This window comes from Elgaria multicarinata, chromosome 3, assembly GCF_023053635.1.
Source record: "Elgaria multicarinata webbii isolate HBS135686 ecotype San Diego chromosome 3, rElgMul1.1.pri, whole genome shotgun sequence".
NCBI lineage: Eukaryota > Metazoa > Chordata > Lepidosauria > Squamata > Anguidae > Elgaria > Elgaria multicarinata.
The window spans coordinates 106955200-106979876 of NC_086173.1; the positions used below are offsets into that span (position 1 = coordinate 106955200).

The following is a 24677-nucleotide window of genomic DNA, read 5'->3' on the forward strand; positions in this document are numbered from 1 at the left end:
CACAAGCTGAATCCCTATTCCCTGATCTGCCTTTCGACTGACCAGGAGCACCTCTGTCTTATCTGGATTAAGCTTCAATTTGTTCGCCCTCATCCAATCCATTACTGCCAACAAACACCGGTTTAGCACAGAAACCGCTTCCTTGGAATTGGGTGAAGAGGAGTAGTAGAGTTGGGTGTCATCAGCGTACTGGTGGCACCGCACCCCACAACTCCGGATAACCTCTCCCAACGGTTTCATGTATGTGTTAAATAGCATGGGGGACAAAACAGAGCCCTGAGGGACTCCACAGGCCAATGGCCAAGGAGTCAAACAGGAGTCCCCCAGTACCACCTTCTGGGTCTGTCCATCCAGGAAGGAATGGAGCCACTGTAAAACAGTGCCTCCAAGACCCATCCCAGCAAGGCGGCCCAGAAGGATACCATGGTCGATGGTATCGAACGCCACTGAGAGGTCCAGCAGAACCAGCAGGGACACACTCCCTCTGTCCAGTTCCCGGCGAAGATCATCCACCAAGGCGACCAAAGCTTTTTCTGTCCCATAACCAGGCCTGAAGCCAGATTGAAATGGATCTAGATAATCCGTCTCATCCAGGAATCCCTGGAGTTGGGAGGCCACCACACGCTCCAATACCTTGCCCAAAAATGGGATGTTGGAGACTGGCCAGTAGTTATCCAATACAGTGGGGGCCAAGGAGGGCTTTTTCAGTGTGGGTCTTACCACTGCCTCCTTCAAACAGGCTGGGACCCTTCCTTGGCGAAGGGAGGCATTGACCACTCCACTTACCCACTCAGCCAGTCCCCCTCTGGCAGCTTTTATAAGCCAGGAAGGGCAAGGATCTAGTATACACGTGGTGGCTCTCACCAATCCAAGGACCCTGTCCACATCATCGGACTGTGCAAATTGAAAGGTATCCAATAATACTGGACAAGCAGGTGCCAAAGTTACATCCACTGGATCTGCATCAACAATAGCATCCAAGTCAGAGCGGATCCGAGCGATTTTGTCTGCAAAGTGCTGGGCAAATTGGTCACAACAGGCTGTTGAAAGGTCTGAAATCACTTTTGGGGGGCCAGAGTGTAGAAGGCCCCTGACCACCTGAAACAGCTCTGCTGGACGGCTCTTTGCAGATACAATAGTGGTAGAGAAAAAAAGTTTTTTAGCTGCCCGAATTGCCACAGAGTAGGCCTTCAAATAGGCTCTAGCCTGTGTTCGATTAGATTCACTCCGAGTTTTCCGCCAACGTCGCTCTAGCCTCCGTCTCACTCGTTTCATTGCTGCCAGCTCACTGGGGGCTGGTGTGGCTCCACAACGTGAGAGAGGGCGCTCAGGAGCAATCGTGTCCACTGCCCTGGCCATTTCTGTATTCCAGAGATCAGCCAGGGCATCGACAGAATCACCTGCCGAGGCAACAGGAAAATCCCCAAGAGCCATCAGGAAACCATTCGGATCCATCAGCCTCCTGGGGCGGACCATCTAAATCGGTCCTCCACCCCTGCAGAGGTTCTGAGTGCCAGCAAGTCTAAACCCCACCAGGTAGTGATCTGTCCATGACAACGGAACTATATAAAGTTCCTCCACTCTCAGATCCCTGTCACCCCATCCAGCACAGAAAACAAGGTCCAAAGTGTGCCCAGCAACATGGGTGGGGCCAGATACTACTTGGGACAGACCCATAGTTGTTATGGCGGACATGAAGTCCTGAGCCGCTCCCGACAGGGCAGCCTCAGCATGGATATTGAAATCCCCCAGAACAACAAGCCGTGGAGACTCCAACACCAAATCCGAGACTATCCCGGCTAGCTCAGGAAGGGAGACTGTTGAACAGCGGGGTGGACGGTACACCAACAGAATCCCTATTCTATCCCGGGCACCCACCTTCAGATACACACATTCAAACCCTGCAGACTGTGGGACAGGGCACCTGGTCAGGGGGATGGAATCCCGATAGACCACTGCCACTCCACCTCCCCGCCCTCCAGGCCTTGGTTGCTGCTGGACAGAGAACCCTGGTGGGCAAAGCTGAGAGAGATTAACTCTTGTTAACTCTCATTAACTGAGAGGTTGATGGCAAATGCTCAGTTTCTGCATGTATTACCAAATCTTTGAATTTAGTGTTTGCTATGAGACAAAGTGAACATTCAATTAGACGTTTTTAGAAGCACAAATTATGCTCATAGAAGGTAGCTTCTATGACTCCTTGTTTGGTGCATGATTTAGTAAGGTGTTTTTTATAGTTAAGTGCTGTTTGAATAAAAAGGCTTCCCACAAAAGGATTAAATGGGAATCTTCACATATTCTGATATAATCTCCCTACCCCCCACCCCCTATACGTGAATGAGGATGTGCAGCAACAGTAATACCAGAGCTGGGCTCTTGCCAACAGCCAGGATTGCATTCCAGCTTCTAACTGTGGTGGTGTAACCCTGGCTTGGACAGTAAGTTCATACCTTCATTCGCTTATTCAGATGGAATGGAAAATTATAGTTTGTACTAATGAGGAAGTTGCTAATTAGTAACTAATTGAATCAGAAGTGTATGAAGGCAGGACGGATCATGCAAGCAGATGGTTCATTCCAGGCTCATTGTGTATAGGGCCAAACCCTGGTTTGCTGTTGAGCCCAAAGTGAGGCCTTGTTCATCTTCCTTCACTACATGTCTCATTCCATCTTCTGCAAATTTCTTTGCTTCTGTCCCAAATTGTGTGAGTGACACCAGTCAGTCAACAAAAAGTGTGGGAATATCAGTGCTTTCATAGGAACATGCCAAGAGGCAGCTTCTGAGCTTTTCTTCTTTTTGTGTCATTCCTTTTCATGCTCTAATGTGGACTCTGTCCCATGATATGGTGATGTGAATGAAACTGGAGCAGGGCACATTAGAAGAGAGAGATGGAGGCATGTGGGGAGCACTGGGGTTTTTTGTTTTTTTTTATATAGTAAGGATTAGATGAGGTAAACTATAGCTAAATAGAACTGTCTGCAAGGTATAAGATAAACCTCTCGTCTGGATTACTGCAATGCATTATATGCGGGACAGTCTTTGAAAATCGTTCGGAAACAGGGCACCCAGACTGTTAACAGGGACTGGCCAATGAGACCACATCACGCCAGTCCAGGTCCAGGCCCGATTCAAAGTGCTGGTATTAACATTTAAAGCCCTAAATGACTTGGGGCTAGCTTATCTGAAGGAACACCTCCTCCCATATGTACCTGCCTGGACCTAAGATCATCTTCAGGGGTCCTTCTCCGTGAGCCCCTGCCAAAGGAAGTAAGGAATGTGGCTACCAGGAGGAGGGTCTTCTCTGCTGTGGCACCACAGCTGTGGAATGAGCTCCCTAGAGAGGTTCGCCTGGCACCTATGATATATTTTCCCAATATTTTAAGTTTATGATCTTAGTCTTTACACTTTGCCATTTTAAATCTATATAAATCTCTTCATTGCTGCTGGGTTTTATCCTTGGCTGTGTTTTTATATAGTACTTTTATATTGCTTGTTTTTATACTGTTTTTATTGCTTGTTTTTATTGCTTGTTTTTATACTGTTTTAAACAGTTTTTATACAGTTGCTTGTTTTATGCTTTGAATTGTACTTCATGGTTTTGATTTTTGTGAAACGCCCAGAGAGCTTCAGCTTTTGGGCGGTATAGAAATGCAATAAATAAATAAAACACATGGATGATACTTGACGGGATAATAGGCATGCTTTGGCACAATGGGAACGAAAATGAAATTTTATATGATTTAGCACTAGGTTTAAACCTGAAATGGAAAAAGAAACTTAGATGCTGATCTTTTTTATCTTGAAAGCTTTGGAATGTATTATTGAATATTAATGAAATTAATGAAAATGTGGGTATTTTTGCATAGCAGATAGTAACTGCTTTATAGAATTGAGTGAAAACTTATCGGATATGCTGCAGTTCTGTATTAGTTACCAATTCATTTAGACTCTGGAGGCAGTGGGTACTGTCAGCTCCATTTTAAATCAATGGACATTGATTTTTAGAGGAATGCAGTAGCAAAGTTGGTTCTTCAAGCATTGCTTCAGGATAGCTAAAGGACATGCCTGATTCTTTCTCTACAATTTCTTTTAGGTCAGATACTCCTCTAATATACAAAGCTGTGCCAAGCTGGTTCGTTCGTGTGGAGCACATGGTGGAGAAACTGCTAGAAAATAATGCCCAGTGCTATTGGTAATCTACTCTATTTTCCTTAATTTCATAGTTACAAGTCAGTAGTTTTAAACTATTTTCCCCACCCCTGCTTTAATAAACTCTACAAATAATTGAGTTACAGCTTTACTCTGACAATCCAAAGGATATTTCTCATCCCAGTAGACATTATGGTCCTCAGTTTATTCAATAGATTAGCAGACTCTGCTTGCCTCAGATTGATATGGGATGTTGCCTTACATTAAAGTTGGGAAAGGTGAGCTATTCGGCTTAAGAAACCAAGAGAGATTTCAAAAGAGTAAGGGGGAAATCAGAGGGGGAAATTATTTGGGCTTTAAACAGTAGCAACCCTTTTTAAATGTAGGCATTTCAGTGGGAGAATTCATGGATTTCTACTGTACCTACACACTGAACAAAGTTTCTACATACTACTATTGTTCTAGTTTTCTGATACTCCAGTCTTGTTTATCTCCTTTTTAAAATCCTCCTTCATTGTTTAGTGCTGGAAAGCTAAAAGAAAAATTGCTGAAATAAACATGGAACAGACAGTTCCCTCTGAATTTCTTTCAGGGCCAATGCCAGAAATTGCTGTTGCATCACATTGTTTCCATTTTGGGTTGAATATTGTCATTGTTGTTTGTTTTACAGCAGGGAACTGCTGGTGTTAATATTTCTAATATTCACACAATCTCCATTTCTCCACTGTTTTGTTGTAGAGGATCAGCTCTCAAAGTGTGATTGTCTGAACACTGGCTGGGTTGAAGCATGTATAGAGGACAGGGGCATGCACAGAAGCCCCGCCTCCCATATCCCTGGGCACACGGGCTCTTCTGTAGACTTTTGTGCATTTAGTGTGAAAGTCTGAACATGGTTTCTCTGTGCATTTGGCACTTAGGGTTCCAGATTGTAGTGAGGCTTCTGAGCGTGTTCAGCTAAACAGGCTTAGAAAATCTTTTTAATGGTGGTAGAGGAGTTCATATGGCCAGAGTTGTTGAGGGGTTCACTGTGTTCTAGATATCCCTAAAGAGGTGTAGACATTTGCCAGTAGTCGTGTGTTCCTTTCTAATTTTAGTCTTGATTGGATGGTAAGTCAGAATTCCAACTTTTGTATTGCAAGTTGGAGACCTGTTTCTCCGAGGAGTTTTGCACTTGCACCTTATTGCTTGGTGTGGGCCCGCTCTCCTTTCTGTTTGCCTGTCAGCCAAGTGTGTGTGTGCATACTACGGGATAAGCGTGGTCTTTGTCTTATATCTGAAGTCCATGCACCTGACGACTTGACTTGGAGAAGTTCAGTACTACAATCTTTGGTAACCCTTGTGTGTTGGAATAATCTTTTCCACCTGTTCAACAATTCATGATGCAATGGAAACCCAAGCATGTACCATTTATCAGTGGTGACAGAAAGAAATGTATACAATAGAGCCTCTTTACAGATATCCTTGCTGTCCCCCACTTACATAAAGTGCTAAACATCTCAGAGCGTCAAAGCTCTTTTGCTTTAAGCTTTGGGACGTTGATAAATGTGGCAGTATTTCAGGGGCAAATTGCTTCTGTTAGTGTTTTGTGGAACTGAGAAAGTGAGAAAAAATCCACAAGCTTTTCTGCAATACTGTTAGCGTGGATAGTTCTTTGTAGTGATAGAATTGGTGCACATATTAAACTAAATATAAGCTGAACATTGTGTAAGTTTCCATAATTGCTTCCAATGTGACTTACTGTCTTGTGAAGATGAACAGCTCATATTTTAGAAAGACACCATAGTAAGGGAAGCCTTATAAGAAAAAAAAGTTGTAGGATTACATTATTAGTCATCTACTCCATCTACGTTATTGTCTTGAAAATACATTAATTGAAAACATGCAAATGACAGTTTGATTATTTTGTTAGAGTAAATGATGTCTCTCCAGAAAAAGTTGGTAATCAAACATTTAATTAACTGGCTTTTACTTTTTTCTTACGGAATAGTATTTGCAGATAAACATTTATAGCTTAACTTTTCATTTATTTTGTCAGTCTTTTGAATTCTGCTTTTTCTTTTTAATTCTAGTTTTAAATAGTACTTAAGGCAGGTGCTGACAATTGTACCAGAAATAGGTCAGCTAGAGGCCTATGGAGGCTTTTGTTGTATGTAATTACATATTATAAAGAAAATAGGGTATCAACCCAATGTCTTACTAGCAAGGCAAATGTAATGACAATTCCAAAGGAATCAATAGCCACAGAGTGTTTAATCCTTCTGCCTGCTAATTGTTCCCTACAAATGGTCCTTTCAGACATTTTCAATCTCCCCTTTCATCTGGACTTCAAAACCAGCCCAACTGAGGGAAAAATGTCATAGGGCAGGCTTTGCAGGGGGGAATTGAGGGAGAGAGGGCACACATTTGCTAGGGTAACTTGCAATTCTGCCCTAAATTTGATAAATAGACAAAGTAATAATTGAAGATTTTTGCACTTATTCTATTATGAAAGTATTACACTCAAATGTGAAAAAATGCATCTGTCCTTGTCATGGTATAGACTCCAAAATTTGAAGGATTGTAAAAGCATTTGTAGTGGTTTTTAATTTCTTGTTTAGTATAAAGTTTTGCCATCACATTTTCAAATCTGTCAGTTAGAATCTTGGCTTCAAAAAATGAAATATGGCATCTGGGAAGGCTAATATACATTCATTGGGACCACATCCTACTGTTTCCCCCATGAGCAGTGCTGTACATCACCACCTCTGGGTTGTTTAGGGGTTAAACAGCCCAGAGTTTGGGGTTGTTTGGGGGTTAACACTGGGTTGTTTAACTCCTAGGCAACCCAGAGTGTCTGGGTTCAGACATCATCATCATCATCATCATCATCATCATCATCATCATCATCATCATCCATTTATTTATTTCTTACCCACCTCTCCCTCTGGATCGAGGTGGGGAACAACATTAAATAAAAAACTAACATAAAATGCATAAAACTGATAAAATATTAAAATAACAATTGGACATCTTCAAATTCATCTGGGTAAGCCTGCCAGAAGTCTTTATGGCTTTTAGTTAAACATGATGGAAAACTCCCCTCCCTGAGAGATGCATTAATAATCTGTTGTAGGTGTCTAACTGCATCTCCTCCCTGGGCGACCAGCCAAGAAGGACAGGGATTGAGTGGGCAAGTTGTCCTCACTCATCCAAGCAGCTTGTCCATGTCCTTGGTACTCACCAACTGAAACTGATCCAGTGTAATCCTACTCACAGAGTTCCTGGACACTCCACTGTCAGCTTCTGCTGTAATAACGGAGTCTAAGTTGGTTCTTATCAGAGAGATTTTATCTGTGAAATGATCGTTAAAGGCATCACAGCGAACTACCGAAGGCTCTAAAATTGGGTTCGGGGGGAAGGTGTCTGAGTTAGACATGCTAAGAACCTACAAGTTGGGTGATTGAAGGTTGTTAATTGAAAGCAGATACAATGAGTGTGCTTGCTTGCTCCAGTTAGATTTCAACAATGTGTAGGTTCATTAACTCAAGATTGCTGTTACATGCAAACCAGATTAATGCTGAGAGTATACCATAAACGTATACTCTTCTCCAAGTATAGAACATAACATGAAAAATTTAAATATGATAACTGAAGGGAAGAAGGTTGTTCACTGTGTCAAAGATACCTGATTTTTTCCCTCCAGCATGTGTTGCTCCTCAATACTTCTATTGGAATAACAGTAAGAACCTCTTTCGCTTTCTCTTTAAATTCATAATTGGGCATTTTGTCATGTTTTTGGAGGGTTCCCCCCACCTTTTAATATGGTGCATATTGGTAAGTTAGGAAATTCAACAAAGTATCTGAAATGCACATATGTGCCTAACATTATGCAATCTAAGTTGTAATGTAGACCAGGAGTGGGTAGAAAGTAGATATCCAGATGTTGTGGACTTCAATTTATAACATTCACGACCATTGGGCATGCTGGCAGGGACTTCTGGGAGTTGAAGTACAAAACATATGGAGATTTACTTTCTGCCCAGCCCAGATGTAGACACATAACCATCATGTAATGTTCGTAATGACTGGGGAATATTAGTGGTAATACATTTTTTGCCTTGCACCCCCCCCAACTGTTTACTTTGCCAGTGTCAAAATCATCTGGGGATGTTACAGTATACTAGGGTGACCATATTTTGGAAACCAAAAAGGAGGGCAACATGGTCGGCCCCCAAGGGGGTGTGTCCAGCACCAAGGGGGGCGTGCCTACCCGAACATAGCCTTGGTCACATGTCTGATTTTACAGCACACATTTAGGACAAATCTGTTCTACATAGCATCTTAATGTTAAAATCACTGAAATAAAGAACAAGTGAGAGATTCAATGTATCTGAAATTAACTTCACTCACTCCTCTTTTGTAGGTTTTGTTGTACTTTGAAGCTTTTGCTATGCTTTGTGTGATACAGTCTCCCCTTCCCTCAAATATCTTTTCTGACTGTGTCTTAACTCATTGCAAGCTGCTGTTGTTGTTAACAGGGTTTGCTACTGGCTGGCCGGATGGCTGGCTTTTTTTAATTTCAATTTTTGTTTAAAAGCTTGTGTATAATTGTCACAAGTTTCTCTACTCTAACATTAGGGTGGGTGTTGTGGCAGTTTACCTAAAGACTGGAGATCCCCTTAATGCCAAGGGATGAAACTGCTCAATATGCAAAACCCCAAAGAGGAGGTTTGACAACCTGAGTTTGAAGAATATGGCTCCAGCAGTTTTAAAACACAATAATTTTAAAACTTTGAACTTTTAAAAAAATCCTTAAAAAACAATGGATGAACAGATCTGATTCAAGCCCGGCATGGCTAAGTCTCTCCTTAAGAGATATCATGGTGCCAACTTTCAGCCCTTTATCTTTTAAAAATGTAATTTTTAAAAAATAATTTTAAAACCTCAAACTTTTTTTAAAAAATCCCAAAACTCAATGGATAGACAGATCTGTTTCAAACCTGGCATAGCTAAAGTCCTTGTTAAGAGCAATCATGGTGCCAAGTTTCATCTCTTTATCTTTACAAATAATATTTTTTTTTAATTTTTTTTTAAAGTCCTCAAATTTTAAAAATTTCCTAAAAATCAATGGATGAACAGATCTGTTTCAAATTTGGTATGGCTAAAGCTCTACCTAAAAGTTATCATGGTGCCAACTTTCAGCTCTTTATCTTTAAAAATGATGGTTTAAAAAGAATAATTTAAAAACCTCAATTTAAAAAAAAAATCCTAAAAAATCAATGGATGAACAGATCTGTTTCAAATTTGGTGTGGCTGAAGCTCTACCTAAATCCTATCATGGTGCGAAGTTTCATCTCTTTATCTTTAAAAATGACGATTTTAAAAATAATAATTTTAAAACCTCAATTTAAAAAAAAAATCTAAAAAATTAATGGATGAACGAATCTGTTTCAAATTTGGTATGACTAAAGCCCTTCCTAAGAGCTACCATTGTGCCAAGTTTCATGTCTTTATCCTAAAAAATGACGGAGTTATAAGCATTTTTGTTAATTCCCCATTAGAGCTGCTCTTTTGAAAAAAAAATCCGGATTTCCCCTCCCCCTCCCGGATTTGTCATCAAAAACCCGGACAAATCCGGGCAAATCCGGTCATATGGTCACCCTAAGTATACAGATATCCTATTGTTGAAAATCAGGGCAGTATCCAAGTGGGCCATTGTGCAAGTAGGGGCTACTGCTGATTCTGTTCCAGAAGTGGGGGGTCACCACTTGCGCAATGGACATTTAGTGCTTCATCAAGGAACTGGAAAGGAGTGGAAGCACTTGTTTCTGGACTGGGGCAGGGCAGCAAAGCTCATGTAAAGGAGCTCTGCCAACCCATCCTGATCCAGAAGTGAGCATGTCCGCTTGTTTTGGGGTTTCCTAGAGGAAGTGCTAAATCCCTGTTGCAGAAGCAGTGGCTCCTGCTTCTGTAACGAAATCTATAGTGGCCCCACTTGTGGAACAGCCCATTTGGATACTGACCTCTGTTTTTTAAACTTCTAAAAATTGTATTCTGTCCCCCCACCCAATACTACTGTGAAAACAAAATAATGCTAAGCAATAAAATAACTAAAGGTGGATTTACAGTGATGCCAATTTCTTACTTAAAATCAATATATGGTAGCAAAGATATGTTGTAACTACATAATGCGGGGTTGGGTACTTTGTTCCATTTGGATCATTGTATCTTGCAGAACTGTGGAGTTGAACTGTAGCAGCCTTTAATAGAAGGGTTTCACTAAGTCCAGACATGTCAGAAAATGAAACCATTTTTCCAGAAAGTGTCAGGTGTTGTGGGTTTGACATCATTTTGGAATTTTGTTGCTGTTATTAGTGACAAATCCCATCTAATTGGTGGGATGTTGTCAGATTTCAAACAAATTAATGAAACTCTTTTTGAGCCTTAGGTGTATAGAATATCCTAATTTTGTTCAAAATGTCAAATATCTGAACTCAGTATCATCAGTTGTCTTGTTCATCTTTGAAAAATGATTTAATTGCCAGAATTTGATTGCCTAAAAAAAGGTAACTTCAAAAGGTTTTTTACCTATGTGTGTGTGTGTGTGTGTGTAGAGTGTATCAATGGCTGAGTGTCATGAATACTTGTTGGAGACACTCAAAATATCTACATATTTGTCTACATTAGCACCATATTAAGGTCTAGGGGTACTGCTTAATTTTTTGGTCAAGGATCTGGAGAAATCTGCAGTGTACTAAATATAGCGATACTTGAGGAGAAAATGCCTTTTAGGTTGTAGCAACCTTTAGAATTTGGTATGATGCACACATTGCCTTTAGAATCATTGCTGACTGCTTGGACTAGATGCCTCTTAGGAATACTCTCTCCTCCTCCTGGGCATTGCTTCTGATGAACTAGATTAAACATGGTTTGACAAATTTGATAACCTAATTGAATTTCTAATTAGTTTTTAATGAGAGAACTTAATACTAATGTACTTTTGAACTGGCATATTTTAAGACCTTGCAACAATGTATCATAATTTTGACAAATGATCTTGCTGATTCTTCAAAGAATAAATAAACAAATGGAGGTGCTACTAATGCTATGAAACTTCTTCCTTCATTTTAGTTTCCCCCCCAGTGAGAATTTAGTATCTTAAATCCAGACAAAGTAGAGGATAGGAGCAGTGAGGACTGATAATGAGCCATATGTGTGCATACTCCCTCTTTCCTTTGTATGACCTGCTTAATAGAACACTTCCTGCTTTGTCAAAATATAGTTTAGTATGAACTCTGGTTTAAACAATGGTGTGTGTGTTAGGTTTTGGTTGATGAGACACAGGATTAACTGGCTACATATTCAACTGGTTCAAGCAATATCTTCCTCGTTGAGGAGGAGAGATTGCACAGATCTGCTATGTACCTCTTCATTTCTTCCACATGTGTAACAATCCTCTATGGCCCACTTCAGAAGACACTTCAAACCATGGCACAACGCCTTATCCGCAATGGTTTAAGGTGTCTTCTGAACACGGTCCGACTTTCTGGCTTAACCACTGTGGTTAAAGCCGTGGTTTAAGGGGTCTTCTGAACAGGGCCAATGTGCATGTATTTGGGGGCGCAAGACCTAAGGTGTGAAACAGTCCCAAGTGTTGATATTTGCTGCAATTCAGAAGTTCAGAGGGATAATATTGCATGTGTGTCCGTGAGAGGGGTGGGGGTGAGGGGGAGTCCATATGCCACTCCTGCAGAATGTGTGCATAGCCAACTGAAAACTGGAAATTTCAGTTCTTATCAACAGTCTAGAGGGAAGAGAAAGAGTGCAGCTAGTCTGTCAAATTTCTACTCCTCCAAATAGGTAACAAGCGTCAGAGGGTAACTAGTCATGTTCCATTTTTTTTAAAGGATGGAGAGTATAAAACCACCTGTTATCTGCAGACCTCTCTGGGTCAGGAACTCTATTCCTCTACCCTCCCAGTTCCCAGGAGCAAGTATGCTCGGATGCCTACAATTTCTCTGAAGTTAGTTGTGTGACTGGGTAGGGTGACTGGCTGGCTAATAAGGACTTCTTTCTGAGAGAATACTATTGAATTTAAAAGTAAAGCTTTGTAAATGCCTATAATCTGGATTGGATTATTCTTCCAGTTACCTCTCTAAGCAAGTCCATAACAAGATTACAAAGCTAGATGGCAGTATATACTGGAGTAAACAATAGCTGGTTGTTGTTGTTGTTTTTTAAATGTCCCTACTGGTATATTAAAGTGGAGAAGCATATTAATTCTTCATATGTATCCCTACAGGGAGGTTAGTACAGGAATACAAATAGTTTTTCTTCTCTCTCCATAGTTAACAGTAACTGAACAAAAGAAGTGAAGAGTAAAGTGTGCAGTAATGGAAATTCTTTAGTATGAGAAAGAGTTACTCATCCTAAAAATAACTAGAACATTTTTGTATAACTGCTGTGTATCAAAATACAATGAAATGTAAATTGAGAGAGGGAAAGGTGTATTCCACAAGTTGGCAAGAATTCCAGTATGATTTTTCTATACTCTTGTCTGATATCATATCCCCAATGGAAACTTCATTGTAGTGAGGAGCTGTGGAATAGCCAAGCTGTAGCTGGTCATAGGCTATCCTTGGATGGAATAGACTCCCTCTGCAGAATGAGTGAATTAAAGAAAAAGGGAAACTTGGAGGTCCAAGTTCATGGGGTAGGTATGGGTGGCTGTAACAAAAACCGGTATGCAAGCCCTGAAGTTGTCTGGGTAAGGAAGCTTATGTGCCAACAGCTTTTGCTGTGTCCATGGACAAGAGACCTTAGCTATTTTTTTTGCTACAGAATCCTCTTTGGCCGCTTTAAAGGAAAATAAAAGTGTGTTGCGCAAAGGGTCTAGAGAAGGTTGACTTGAATCTTGTATTGGCTTACTTGCATGGTTATAAAAATCTTAGAACAGCATTCCAAGTTAATTCTAAAATGTACAGTGTCTTATTTTCTATGGTACTTTGCCATAGTCAAGGGGTGAGAAAGTATTGTTAACAATCAAAAATCTAATTAGTATAAATGAAGTGTTGACCACTTTATCTGCACCTAATATATTGGTTGATGCTTTTTTTCTATTCAAGCAGAAAAACGTTAAATTAGATTACTGATTACTTCCAGTACTATGCTATTGAATTCCTCCCCCGATTTAGAATAAAATAACTAGAGTGAAAGGGTAATTATTGGGGGGCAGTATCTAACACTGTTGGACTGCTTATGCTATTGAAGTACCATTAGCATGAGCAACCTGTAGCAGTACACCGATAGCATAAGTTGGCGCAATAAGTTTTCCAGGGAAACATCTTATGCTGTTGGTGTACTTCTAGAGGTGATTTATGCTAGAGGTACATCACTAATGTAAGCAGACCAGCAGTGTTGGATACTGCCTAGGATGTTTGAGTATAACTATCTTTAAAGTTTAACTGTAATAGTGGGCTAATTTCTACAATTTTTTAGTGAGGCTATTGTGTTGGAAACTTCTGGGCATACATTTTAATGGGATAATATTTGTGTGGTGAAATCACAAACTACCTATGACGGGTTGTACCCAACGTCATGCCAGTAATTGGAGTTTATGCAGGGTGACTTCCTGCCTCCTCTTTCCCTTGGAGTCCCCTGAAAAGCCTTTTGCTCGTTGGGGGGGTCCCTTCTCTGGGGTAGGCTGTGCCACAGGGGAGGGGGATCCTTGAAAACTCAATAGAGGCACCTTTCATGAGCTGGAGCTCTGCCTGTGGAAGTTTCCTCTTCCTCATTTTCAGGGATTGTCCTCCTCCCCTCACTCTCCCATGTAACAGTCCAGCCCTTTCAGAAGGGTTCCCTCAGGAGAGGCTGTGGGCTTTTGGGAGAAGGAGAGGTGGTGTACTTTTCCTCTGTGATCTCCCTCCTGCCAGTGCGACATTGGAAACAAACCCTTGGCTTGCACCTACCAATCCCTTGTTTACCTTAAATCTTCCTGAAGAATAATATTGCTCTTAAAAGAACTTTTGCCATGCCATTATAATGTTGAGCCCTTGGTGAAAGTGAGCATTCTTATTTGAAGCCTTCAATATGTAATGTCATGCCATTTTTGATGGAGTGGAGAGCAAATTTGTTGGAACTCTGTTAACCCAGACTGACCAAGTTGTTAAACATCAGCTGTCTTAAATATTAGCACCATCTTTCTCTCTGTGCAGTACTTGCTTGACTTCTATGCTGTCACAGGAAAGGTGGTGGGGGTGTTAACGAAAAGGCATGTACTTTACTCTTTTTGTAGTTGGCCTTTACTTTTTCTGTAATTGCAAAGCTGCTGAGGACCCTGCAGGCTAGAATTGCTTCAGTGACATGCTGCTGACACCGTAAGAGCAACTAGGACAGGAAAATCAGGAGAGTGCAGGATAAACTCAGGCCTAGTCTGCCTCACTCCAGCTCCTAGTCATACTGGAGCGTGATTAAGCAGTGATCAGTTTTTGTGTGTGTGCATATAGACTATCTATATATCTCAGTGGGAGATTCCAGGTAAGTCTCTGCCAGATTCCATTATTTATATGCAGAATGGGGGGGGGGGGAAGCACACCCTGACATGCTTATTTTAAATGGAATGATACAAGGCAGGATTTCTCCCAAGAGGGAGATATCCTTATGCTTGTGAGACACTGGTGGAGTAGGTGACTTGGCAAACAGTTTTGTTGGTCTCTTTGGCAATACATCTACAAACAGTCTAAGACTTGAGGCTTCCCAGAGGCATGATGAGTCATGATCCCATTGGGACTGCCAACAAGACTTTTCTCTTCTCCCAGGCATTTTAACAGCATTTAACAATGTTAAGTTTGTTTTTAGTGGACCCCAGAATTGTTGTTTTTATACTTTTTTATGTTTTTGATGGTTTTTAACTTTTGTATACTTTTAATGTTTACCATTTTTAATTGTTGTAAACCGCCCAGAGAGCTTCGGCTGTGGGGCGGTATATAAATGTAATTAAATAAATAAATAACAAGGTTGTGAGTTCTGAGTTTGTGTTGTAGACCCAGGGAGTGATATTCATGGGCCAGAGCAGCAGGGTACTGTGGCTATGTGAGAGAGCTGTGTGGTTATCAGAGCAAGTCCAGGGAGGGAGTGATGTAGGAGCTGGACAAATTTACTCAAAAGGTTTCTTGGTAGGAGTGTGTGTTAGACAGGCAAGAACATGTAGTAGGTTAAGACGAGGTGTGATTTCATGAAGTCTGAGAGACTGAAGTAGGGATTATACACTGCATATAAAGGCCTGACATACAAGCTGTGATAGTATCTTGGGATGTTAGACTGAGGTGTCAACTTTTTGCATGTTACTATCTTTAGAGGGGGGCAGGCTTTCTAGCAGTTGAACACACTGAATGAATTATAGTGTGTCCCCTACAATGCCTGGCAGTGAGATTTCTAGTGTGTGTTATATCAGCTCTGCAAATCAGCGAGTTAGAATTTTGTATGGCTGGCAATATCCCTGTACACAATTTCCCACAAACATACATTTTGTATTGCAGTTGCCCAAGAGCATTTTCCTTTCTATGGTTAGGCTCTTGTATAAGCCAGACTATGTGGGCTGCATAGATCTTTGTTTCCTGGTACTCTTGCACTATAGTTTGATTTCTTGATAACAATTCCCAGATGCTCAATATATGAATTAAATGAAAAATATATAAGCCTGTACATCATTGTTGCTTGCCTTGTTGCATTTCTGGATCTCTAGTTAGCTACTTAAAACCATGAATCAAATGCTTTTTATCCACTTTACGCGACAGGTGCTGTCTGCCAGTATCTTGAAGGAAAATGCTATTGTATCAAATAGCAAGATTAGAAAGTTCATTTTTCACATTAGTCAGTTGCTCAAATGCTCTTTTATCTCAATTCAGTTTTCCACTTGTGGTTAGATTGGGTCCCTTAGGGTCAACACAAAGAGTGTAATTGTAATAAGTTCAGACTCTAAAACTTTTAGAGGCAATTACATTCTTTCAAAGCAAGAAAACTAATGCTATCAGAAAGCTAAACTGCCAGGCTTTTCTAAATTATTTCAGCAGTTTTTCTGCTGGGAGTTTGACTTACCTCTATATATACTTCCTGCAAAGTAAAAATAACTTAAAGCTTTGTATAAAAGTCAAGAAAAATAATTGCAGTGTGGTGAAATCTACAATGTATTTTTGTTTTGACTGACTTTATTCAAGAACTCCCTGTTGGTATTTAGTATTACTTTGGGGGAAAGCTGTGATGAATCTTTGAAAACAGGTAGGTATTGGGGTGGTAAAAATAAACTTTCAAGAAGACGCTGGCAACCTTAACCAGCCTTGTGTCAAAGCACGGGCCTCATCACCTCAGGCAACAAGGAACTGTATGTAGGTGAGTGAGTGGGATCGAGGAGGAGAGATGGAGCACTCTTCACCCGGCATAGACATCAAGTGGGCTGCCGGAGGAAGGACAACCCTCTCCTCCACACCTAGCAGCTGCTTTATTTGTGTGCTGAAGGAGGGATGGAGTTTTCTGTTCCTCCTCTGCTAGCCCTCAGCAGACTTGCAACTTTTGAGGACTTCTAATGGGCCTGTTAACCGTTTTGCAGCAAATGATTAGAGAGCAAGTTTAAACCATGTTTATGTAGCCACCATGGTTAGGAATGGTTTGCACGACACGCTAAGCCATAATATTTAGCTCAAAATTCATAACCACTGTGGCTGAGCTTAATCACCATGGCAAAATCATCACTGGGTCAGTGATGATTTTGCTGCAAAAGGGTTAGCAGCTGAACTATGGCTTAGCATGTTGTCTGTGCAGGCCCAGTCGCATTAAAATATAATTGGGTTGAAGTGCAATACAGTCAGATTAACATAATCAAGTGAAAGTGCAGTGCAATCAATATGTCATCAAATAAAGTCTAGTCAGGTCAAAGCTTCCATTAAGCTATGAAGTGCTTAGAGATCATGCTAAAGCAGTCTTAACAGTTTCTTTTGATTTCTCTTTTTTCTCTTTCTCTTTTTAAAAACTAGGGTTCCTGACTTCGTGAGAGAGAAGCGGTTTGGAAACTGGTTGAAAGATGCACGTGATTGGGCTATTTCACGAAATCGTTACTGGGGGACACCCATCCCATTGTGGGTCAGTGATGATTTTGAAGAGGTGCGTCAGAATCAAGTCTGAATGAGTGAAGATTGCTTTGCTACAATTGATTTTCTTAGTAGTCTGATTGTCCTTGGAATGTAACTCCAGATCAGATTCTCTAGACATAATGATGTGATTCTTGATGTCTGAGGCTTCCATTGCTAACTTTGGAAGATGGAAGGTCATTCGTTGATGACTTCATGCATCTGTGAATGGGTTCGCACAACATGACAACCCATCATAGGTGATAAACCATGAGGCCCAGCATTGGGCAAAAGGCGGGATACAAATAAATATAATAACAACAACAACAACACCCAACAACAACCCGGACAGATTCCTGAAGAGTAGCTTCTGAACTGGCAACATGGGCGTTGTTCAACCCAAGATGGGTTGGCTTGTTGTCTGAACCTGGCATTGCTAGCCCATCATCGGCTGTGGGCATCAGTGAGCACAAGGTGCTTAGAAAGAGCAGCAGAAAACCCTGCCACTCTTACTGATTGACTTCGCCCATGAGCAAGTGGCAGCTCCTCTAACGGTGTCCAAGCGGCACTTTGGCAGGTCACTTATTAAGGAACCCCAGAGGTCGTGGTGGCAGAACCTGTCCTGTCTGCTGCCAAGCCCCCTTTGCCACCCGAATCATGACCTCGATTGCGATTCCCGGCTTTTTAAAATTCATTTTTTATTTTAGGTATTTGCACAAAAACAGGGCTGCTTTTCTTTTTCATTCTGGCAATGTGCGTAAATATTCTCTTTTAAAATTTTATTTGCTTTGTCTTTTTCATAGGGACATTTTTTCAGAGATCTACATGCCACCCTCTATTCGCTCACATACCACAGCAACAGTAGCCACGGTAACACTGAAGTGGTGAGAAAAAGGGAGTGGTTTGTGGATCTCTGAGTATGAATCTCTATCTCTATCTTCGCCAAGTGGGGATTTAAAGCAGGGCACCCCCAAGGATTAGGGCAATACTCTAGACTCTGAGGATCACCCTGCTAAGGATCACCCACCTGTCAAGGGTCAAAGGCTGTAAAATCAGCCTATACACAGTCTCCTCTTGTCAGTTACCATGTTTTGTTTGATAGTTGAAACATATAAGGTACCAGACAAGGCCAGCTCTTGCAGAACTTCAAAAATGTGACAAATAATAATAATATATTTTTTAAAAAGGATATTTGCGCATATTCCCATGCTGAATTATATAGATACATGCATACATACATAAAAAGCTAGAAACTGTTACCAGGGCTGCAGGTCCTGAGGTGGGGGAACTTGCTGGTAGACAAGATGGGTTCTGCTGCCAAGTCCCCTGAGATATCTGCCAGGGCCAAGGGGGAACGAGGGAGAGAGCAACCCACAGTGAGCCTGATCATCTATCAGGCTCTCCATTGGTTCATCAGATGACAACCCACAGTGCGTTATTTATTTCACAGAATAGGTTGTCATCTCATGTGTACTCAACTAGTATTTAAATTTGGAAAAGCCATTGTCTCAATTTTTACAGTTAAAACTTATTCAAAATTTGTTACTTAAAAGTAATTGACTTCTTAATTACATGCTTCTTCTGTAGATGGTACTTAATTTTATACTGATGTTTGATATTTGATTTTTGATATGTTGAACTTTATTAGGTGGTCTGTATTGGATCTGTAGCAGAACTGGAAGAGCTGTCAGGAGTGAAAATCACTGATCTCCATAGAGAAAGGTTGGTGATTATGGCAAAAGCAAGATAAAATCTGTTATGACTTATTAATATCTGTGCTCACTTGACATTGCTGAACCCCTTTTTAAAAAATAAAACAAAGAGCCTAGAAAGTGAGCTGGCAGACAACTTTGTGGAGATTACCCAGCTGCTGTACAACACCTTAATTTACAGCCAGCCTGAAATGATCCAACCTAAATCTGTCACCAGCCCTTAAGTCTCCCTAAATCTGGAGTGACAAGGGTCAACTATCAACTAACCCTTGAGTCCCCAATGAGTGAGTTCAGCCTGTAGGGTAAAAAAGCCCTGTTAATTGAGAGGGTTGTGGTCAGTCCCACCTCGTATGCTGGCCATTGCTGCACTATATTGCAATGGTCTATGCTGCAGATTGATCTGTGGTGTGGTTCTATAGAAATCATACTTCCTGTATTAACATTTATGCTTCAAGGATGAAGGCGTCCAAGAAGGCTGCCTTACTTCATGGCACAGAGTTCTTGGATCTGAATCTTTTGACTGCATTCAAACATAATAATAAACTAATGATGGTTTATAATTGCAGGAATGAATCTGCTAGGCTACTTCTGATAATGTAAAAGCATAGTGTATTGTAGCATCTGAACAAAGTCTTTGACTACTAGAAGCTAGTAACTATATTAGCCAACTTTTCAAATAATATATGGAGAAGTTACCAACCCTTTGCTCTATTTACCTCTTCTGCTCTCACTCCTCTTTCCACCTCTCCCCAGTACATGTGCAAAGATAATAAGCATTTCTTGGCTGGCTAATAATTTTAGGTTAGAAGAGAAGGGATAACTCGATTTGTAGAATTCTTAGTATTGAGTGCATGCATGGTTTTCTTGCCCAAGAACTAGCAATAAGGGTAACTGAAGTGGTCTAAATATAATGTGCCACTCGGATTCTCACTCAACATTGTGCCCCTGGATAAGTTGCAAATTGCAAAGCTTATAAAAGCTTTCCAGCCTTAAATGACCTATTTCCATATCTACTTCAAACAATACGTGTTAACCTAGCTAGAATAACATTGGGACCAGAATACTTATTACATGTCATTCCATTATTCTTTTTACAGCCTTGCTTTGTCATTATTATTAATCTTTTATCCAGCATCCAAGGTTTTCTAAGTGCTTTATAGAGATTAAAGGAAAAGATGGTCCTGGTCCACATACTCATAATCTAATAGACATGATGCAAAAAGAAAAAGGAATGGGGAGGGAAAAGGAGAACAAGCAAATTTAAGAACCAATTCTTGAAGTTACATCATCTCATCATTATCATCTGACCCACCCACACGTGCACACACATGCACCAGCAGACCATCATCTTTTGATGATTGGGGCCAGAATGTGCTTTCTTCCTATTTCTTTGTTTTAGAAAATGTACCCACTAAAGCTGTAGTTTGACAGTGAAGACTGGCACAGAGATAGAGGGGTTTCCTGCTGCTCTGCCCCTATTTGAATAGTAACAGCTTGTTGGTGGAGCCATGTAATAGTTTCAGCTGGCTGATAGGTTCAGACTGTGGCCTGACTTGGATTGTCTATGATTACTTACAAGAGCAGTTTAGAAGGCAGTGTTTCTTTGGGAAGCATAGGGTATTTCTAGTGTCAGCTAGCTGGCTATCCGTTAATCATCATCATTTTGAAAACTGACCTAGAAAGGTATGTGGTAAATTAAAGCACCTTTCAGCAATAATTCAGTATAGTAACTTAATTGTAAGTATAAAACTTGCTAAATCAGTGAAACTCTTTATATTCTGAGTTGTCTAATGGAATGCTGTTTTGGCAAAATCTGTGAAAGCATGTTGAATATGCTGCTTAGAATTGACAACTGTCTCTGTAATTGAGTTACTTAAGGCTAATTTCCTACTTGTGGAATGAAAATTTGATATCTAAACTTTCGCTGGAACATATTTTTCTCCTTAGTGTTGATCATATAGCCATCCCTTCCCGCTGTGGTAAAGGTACATTACACCGTGTTTCAGAAGTCTTTGACTGCTGGTTTGAGAGTGGGAGCATGCCTTATGCCCAAGTCCATTATCCATTTGAGAACAAGAGAGAATTTGAAGATGCTTTTCCTGCTGACTTCATTGCTGAAGGCATTGACCAAACCAGAGGATGGTAATGTTTTTGTCATTTACTGATACAAGATTTTGCAGATTTATTTATTACATTTATTTATTACATTTATATACCGCCCCATAGCCAAAGTTTTCTGGGCAGTTTATAAAAGTTAAAAACAATGAACATTAAAAACAAATATACAAAAATATTTATTTATTTTGTAGAGTATTAAGCAGTTTGACCTTGAAATGAAATACCTGAAGTTTAAATTTCATTTGGCTAATATTTTTATAATCTAGATTGTGCATTTAACTAATAAAGTTTCACAGACATACATTTTGTTAAAAGGTCTTTTGGCTATTTAAGATTTTATTAAAATAGCGCTGTCTTCATATAGTTGGCCTTGCTAATCTAATAGGTAGGTAAGTGGCTACAGATGATCCATAGCAAAATGCAACAGTTTAGAGTAGGAAATCAAAAGTTCCTCTCTGCTTAGCTAGCAGAAGATGCAGCAGGGAATCTAGCAAGCAAAGAACACAAATGAGAACACTTCACAAAATACTAGGCTATATATATTTAAAATACCTGTCTGGAAAATTAACTCAAGGAAATAATGTTTAGGAATAGTTTCCTGGTTTAGAATCTAGGGCAGGGCAAGCTTGAGCTCGTCCTGGACTTTGCATCGTGTCTGGGGTGGAACAAAGATCAACAAATGATATCTACAATACAACCCAACAGAGAATTACATATACCACACTGAGGATGCAATCGTTTGCATATTTAGACAGAAAAGGCCGTACAACTTCCATGTTGGCTGAGGCATGCTGGGAGTTGGAGGGTTTTAATTGTTTTTGTCTAAACATGCATAGGGTTACACCCTTAATCTCTCAGAATAGCTTGCAGATGGTTCACAGGCAATTTCCCATCAGGACAGCTTACCGGACCAGACTGGCTTAGCCTCAGCAGTAGCGCTTCACTATGTACCTACAGGCCCTTCTCTCCCATTCTGCCTGGTGAAAATCAATAAGGAAAAGCTGGATGTTTCAGATTGTTGATGTGTGTCACTGAGGGTCGTGTACTAGCTGACTTTTATTTGGCTCTGGGCCTTCTTTTTTCCAAAGATGGTTTGAGTTTGTTCTTAAAACATGGGAAAGGGAAATTAAATTTTATAATAAAGAATGCAAGCCCATTCTGTAATAAAGAATGCAAATGAAGAATGCTCTTTCTTTGACTTGACTGAGTATACATATAAAGAGCAGCCACTCCAATGAAAGATGAAGAGGCTTGCGTGCATGTGTGTGTGTGTGTTCGTATGCATGTGCACGCATGCCTGCGCATCTCTTATCAAAAGTGGCTATAGTACCATGTTAAGGAAGACTCACAACTCTGATGGTAAGATGCACACCATGAAAGGAGAAGCTCTGCACCATTCTTGCCTCTCAGTTCAGCACAGTAGAATATAACTTTGGTAATGTAGCTTTGGAAGTAATACAACTTTATACTAATGTTGTTTGTTACAATAGCAGAGCTGTTAAGCCTAAAAGCATGCACTTTATGTTAAATGCATGAAACCTGACCTACTTGTACACTGACCAATACTAACAATTTTTATATGGGTTCCATTAAGCAATGTATTTCTTGGAGGAGACTGACAAATGAGCCACGACAAAAAATCCTTTCAATGGGATAATGCTGAATGTGAATTTTACCAAGGTCTATACCCTCAAGAGGTGGAAAATAGTTGGTAGACCTGCAGCAAACACTTGGTTTTGTGTGCATTCAAGATTTATATAAATCTTACCCAGTGTTGACCCTGCTATGCAATAAGGTGAAGTGACCTGCTTAAGATAGCACCAGCAGGGAGGAAGGGAGTACAGTGTCCTCTTTTGAGTTGAGACAGCATTGCTTCCAGCCCAGTGCTTTGTTTGGGCACCAGACACTGTCAAGCGGACTTTCACCATGCTAATAATAGCCAACATATGTATATGTATATGTGCTTGGCCAAGTCCGGTCGACCACCTGTGTGCTTGACCCTTGCCCCTCGTGGCTCATTACATCAAATAAGGAGGGGATCGCCGGCTGGGTCCAGGAGGTTGTAAATGCCTCCTTGAGAGAGGGAGTGGTGCCGGCCTCTTTAAAAGAGGCGGTAATTAGACCACTCCTGAAGAAGCCTAATCTGGACCCGGAAGATGTTAACAACTACAGGCCGGTGGCTAATATCCCTTTCCTGGGCAAGGTGCTTGAGCGGGTGGTTGCAGGACAACTCCAGGCACTCTTGAATGAAACGGATTATCTAGATCCATTTCAATCGGGTTTCAGGCCTGGTTTTGGAACGGAAACTGCCTTGGTCGCCCTGTGGGATGACCTCTGTCGGGAGAGAGACAGGGGGAGTGCGACCCTGTTGGTTCTCCTGGACCTCTCAGCGGCCTTCGATACCATCGACCATGGTATCCTTCTGGATAGGTTGTCTGAACTGGGAGTTGGAGGTACTGCGTTGCAGTGGTTCCACTCCTACTTGGATGGCCGATTCCAGAAGGTGGTGCTGGGGGATTATTGCTCTGTGCTGTGGCTCCTAAGCCATGGGGTTCCGCAGGGCTCTATTTTATCCCCTATGCTGTTTAACATATACATGAAGCCGCTGGGGGAGGTTATCCGGAGATGTGGACTGAAGTGTCATCAATATGCGGATGACACCCAGCTCTACCTTTCCTTTTCATCAAACCCAGGTGAGGCAGTGACTGTTCTGAACCAGTGCCTGGGCACGGTAATGGACTGGATGAGGGCTAACAAACTGAGACTCAATCCAGACAAGACGGAGGTACTGTTAGCGGGTGGTTCATTTGTCCGGCGAGGTGATGTTTGCCCTGTCCTGGACGGGGTTGCACTCTCCCTAAAGGATCGGGTCCGTAGTTTGGGGGTGCTCTTCGATCCAGAACCGTCACTTGAGGCACAGGTGAACTCAGTGGCAAAGAGCACCTTTTATCAGCTTAGGCTGATATACCAACTGCGCCCTTATCTGGACAGTGATAGCCTAGCTACAGTTATCCATGCTCTGATAACCTCTCGTTTGGATTACTGCAATGCGTTATACGTGGGGCTGCCTTTGAAAACGGTCCGGAAGCTTCAGCTGGTACAAAACAGGGCAGCCCGTTTACTAACAGGGACTGGCTGGCGAGATCACATTACGCCAGTCCTTTTACAACTTCATTGGCTGCCAGTCCAGGTCCGGGCCCGATTCAAAGTACTGGTATTGACATTTAAAGCCCTAAACGATTTGGGGCCAGGTTATTTGAAGGAACGCCTCCTCCCATATGTACCTACCTGGACCTTAAGATCATCTACAGGGGCCCTTCTCCGTGAGCCCCTGCCAAAGGAAGTGAGGCAGGTGGCTACTAGGAGGAGGGCTTTCTCCGCTGTGGCACCCCGGTTGTGGAATGAGCTCCCCAGAGAGGTCCGCCTGGCGCCTACACTGTACTCCTTTCGTCGCCAGCTGAAGACCTTTTTATTCACTCAGTATTTTTACACTTAATTTTAACTTAAATTTAAATTATACTGTTTTAACTCTGTATTTTAACCTTATATCAATTTTGCTGCGTGGTTTTATCCTGGTTGTGCTTTTTATATTGTATTT

The 24677-nt window shown here is 41.2% G+C and overlaps 2 protein-coding genes across 2 annotated transcripts in view; both read left to right on the top strand.

Moving 5' to 3' along the window:
* NOL8 (nucleolar protein 8) overlaps window positions 1-24677 on the top strand; it is a 501501-nt gene that overhangs the window by 134722 nt on the left and 342102 nt on the right. The window lies entirely within an intron of this gene.
* The window catches only part of IARS1 (isoleucyl-tRNA synthetase 1), a 101251-nt gene that overhangs the window by 30086 nt on the left and 46488 nt on the right, over window positions 1-24677 (top strand). Inside the window, exons 14-17 of the mRNA XM_063121209.1 lie at window positions 4094-4192; window positions 17157-17283; window positions 18898-18971; window positions 20909-21103. Coding sequence (XP_062977279.1) covers window positions 4094-4192; window positions 17157-17283; window positions 18898-18971; window positions 20909-21103 — 495 coding nt within the window. The remainder of the gene's footprint in view (window positions 1-4093; window positions 4193-17156; window positions 17284-18897; window positions 18972-20908; window positions 21104-24677) is intronic.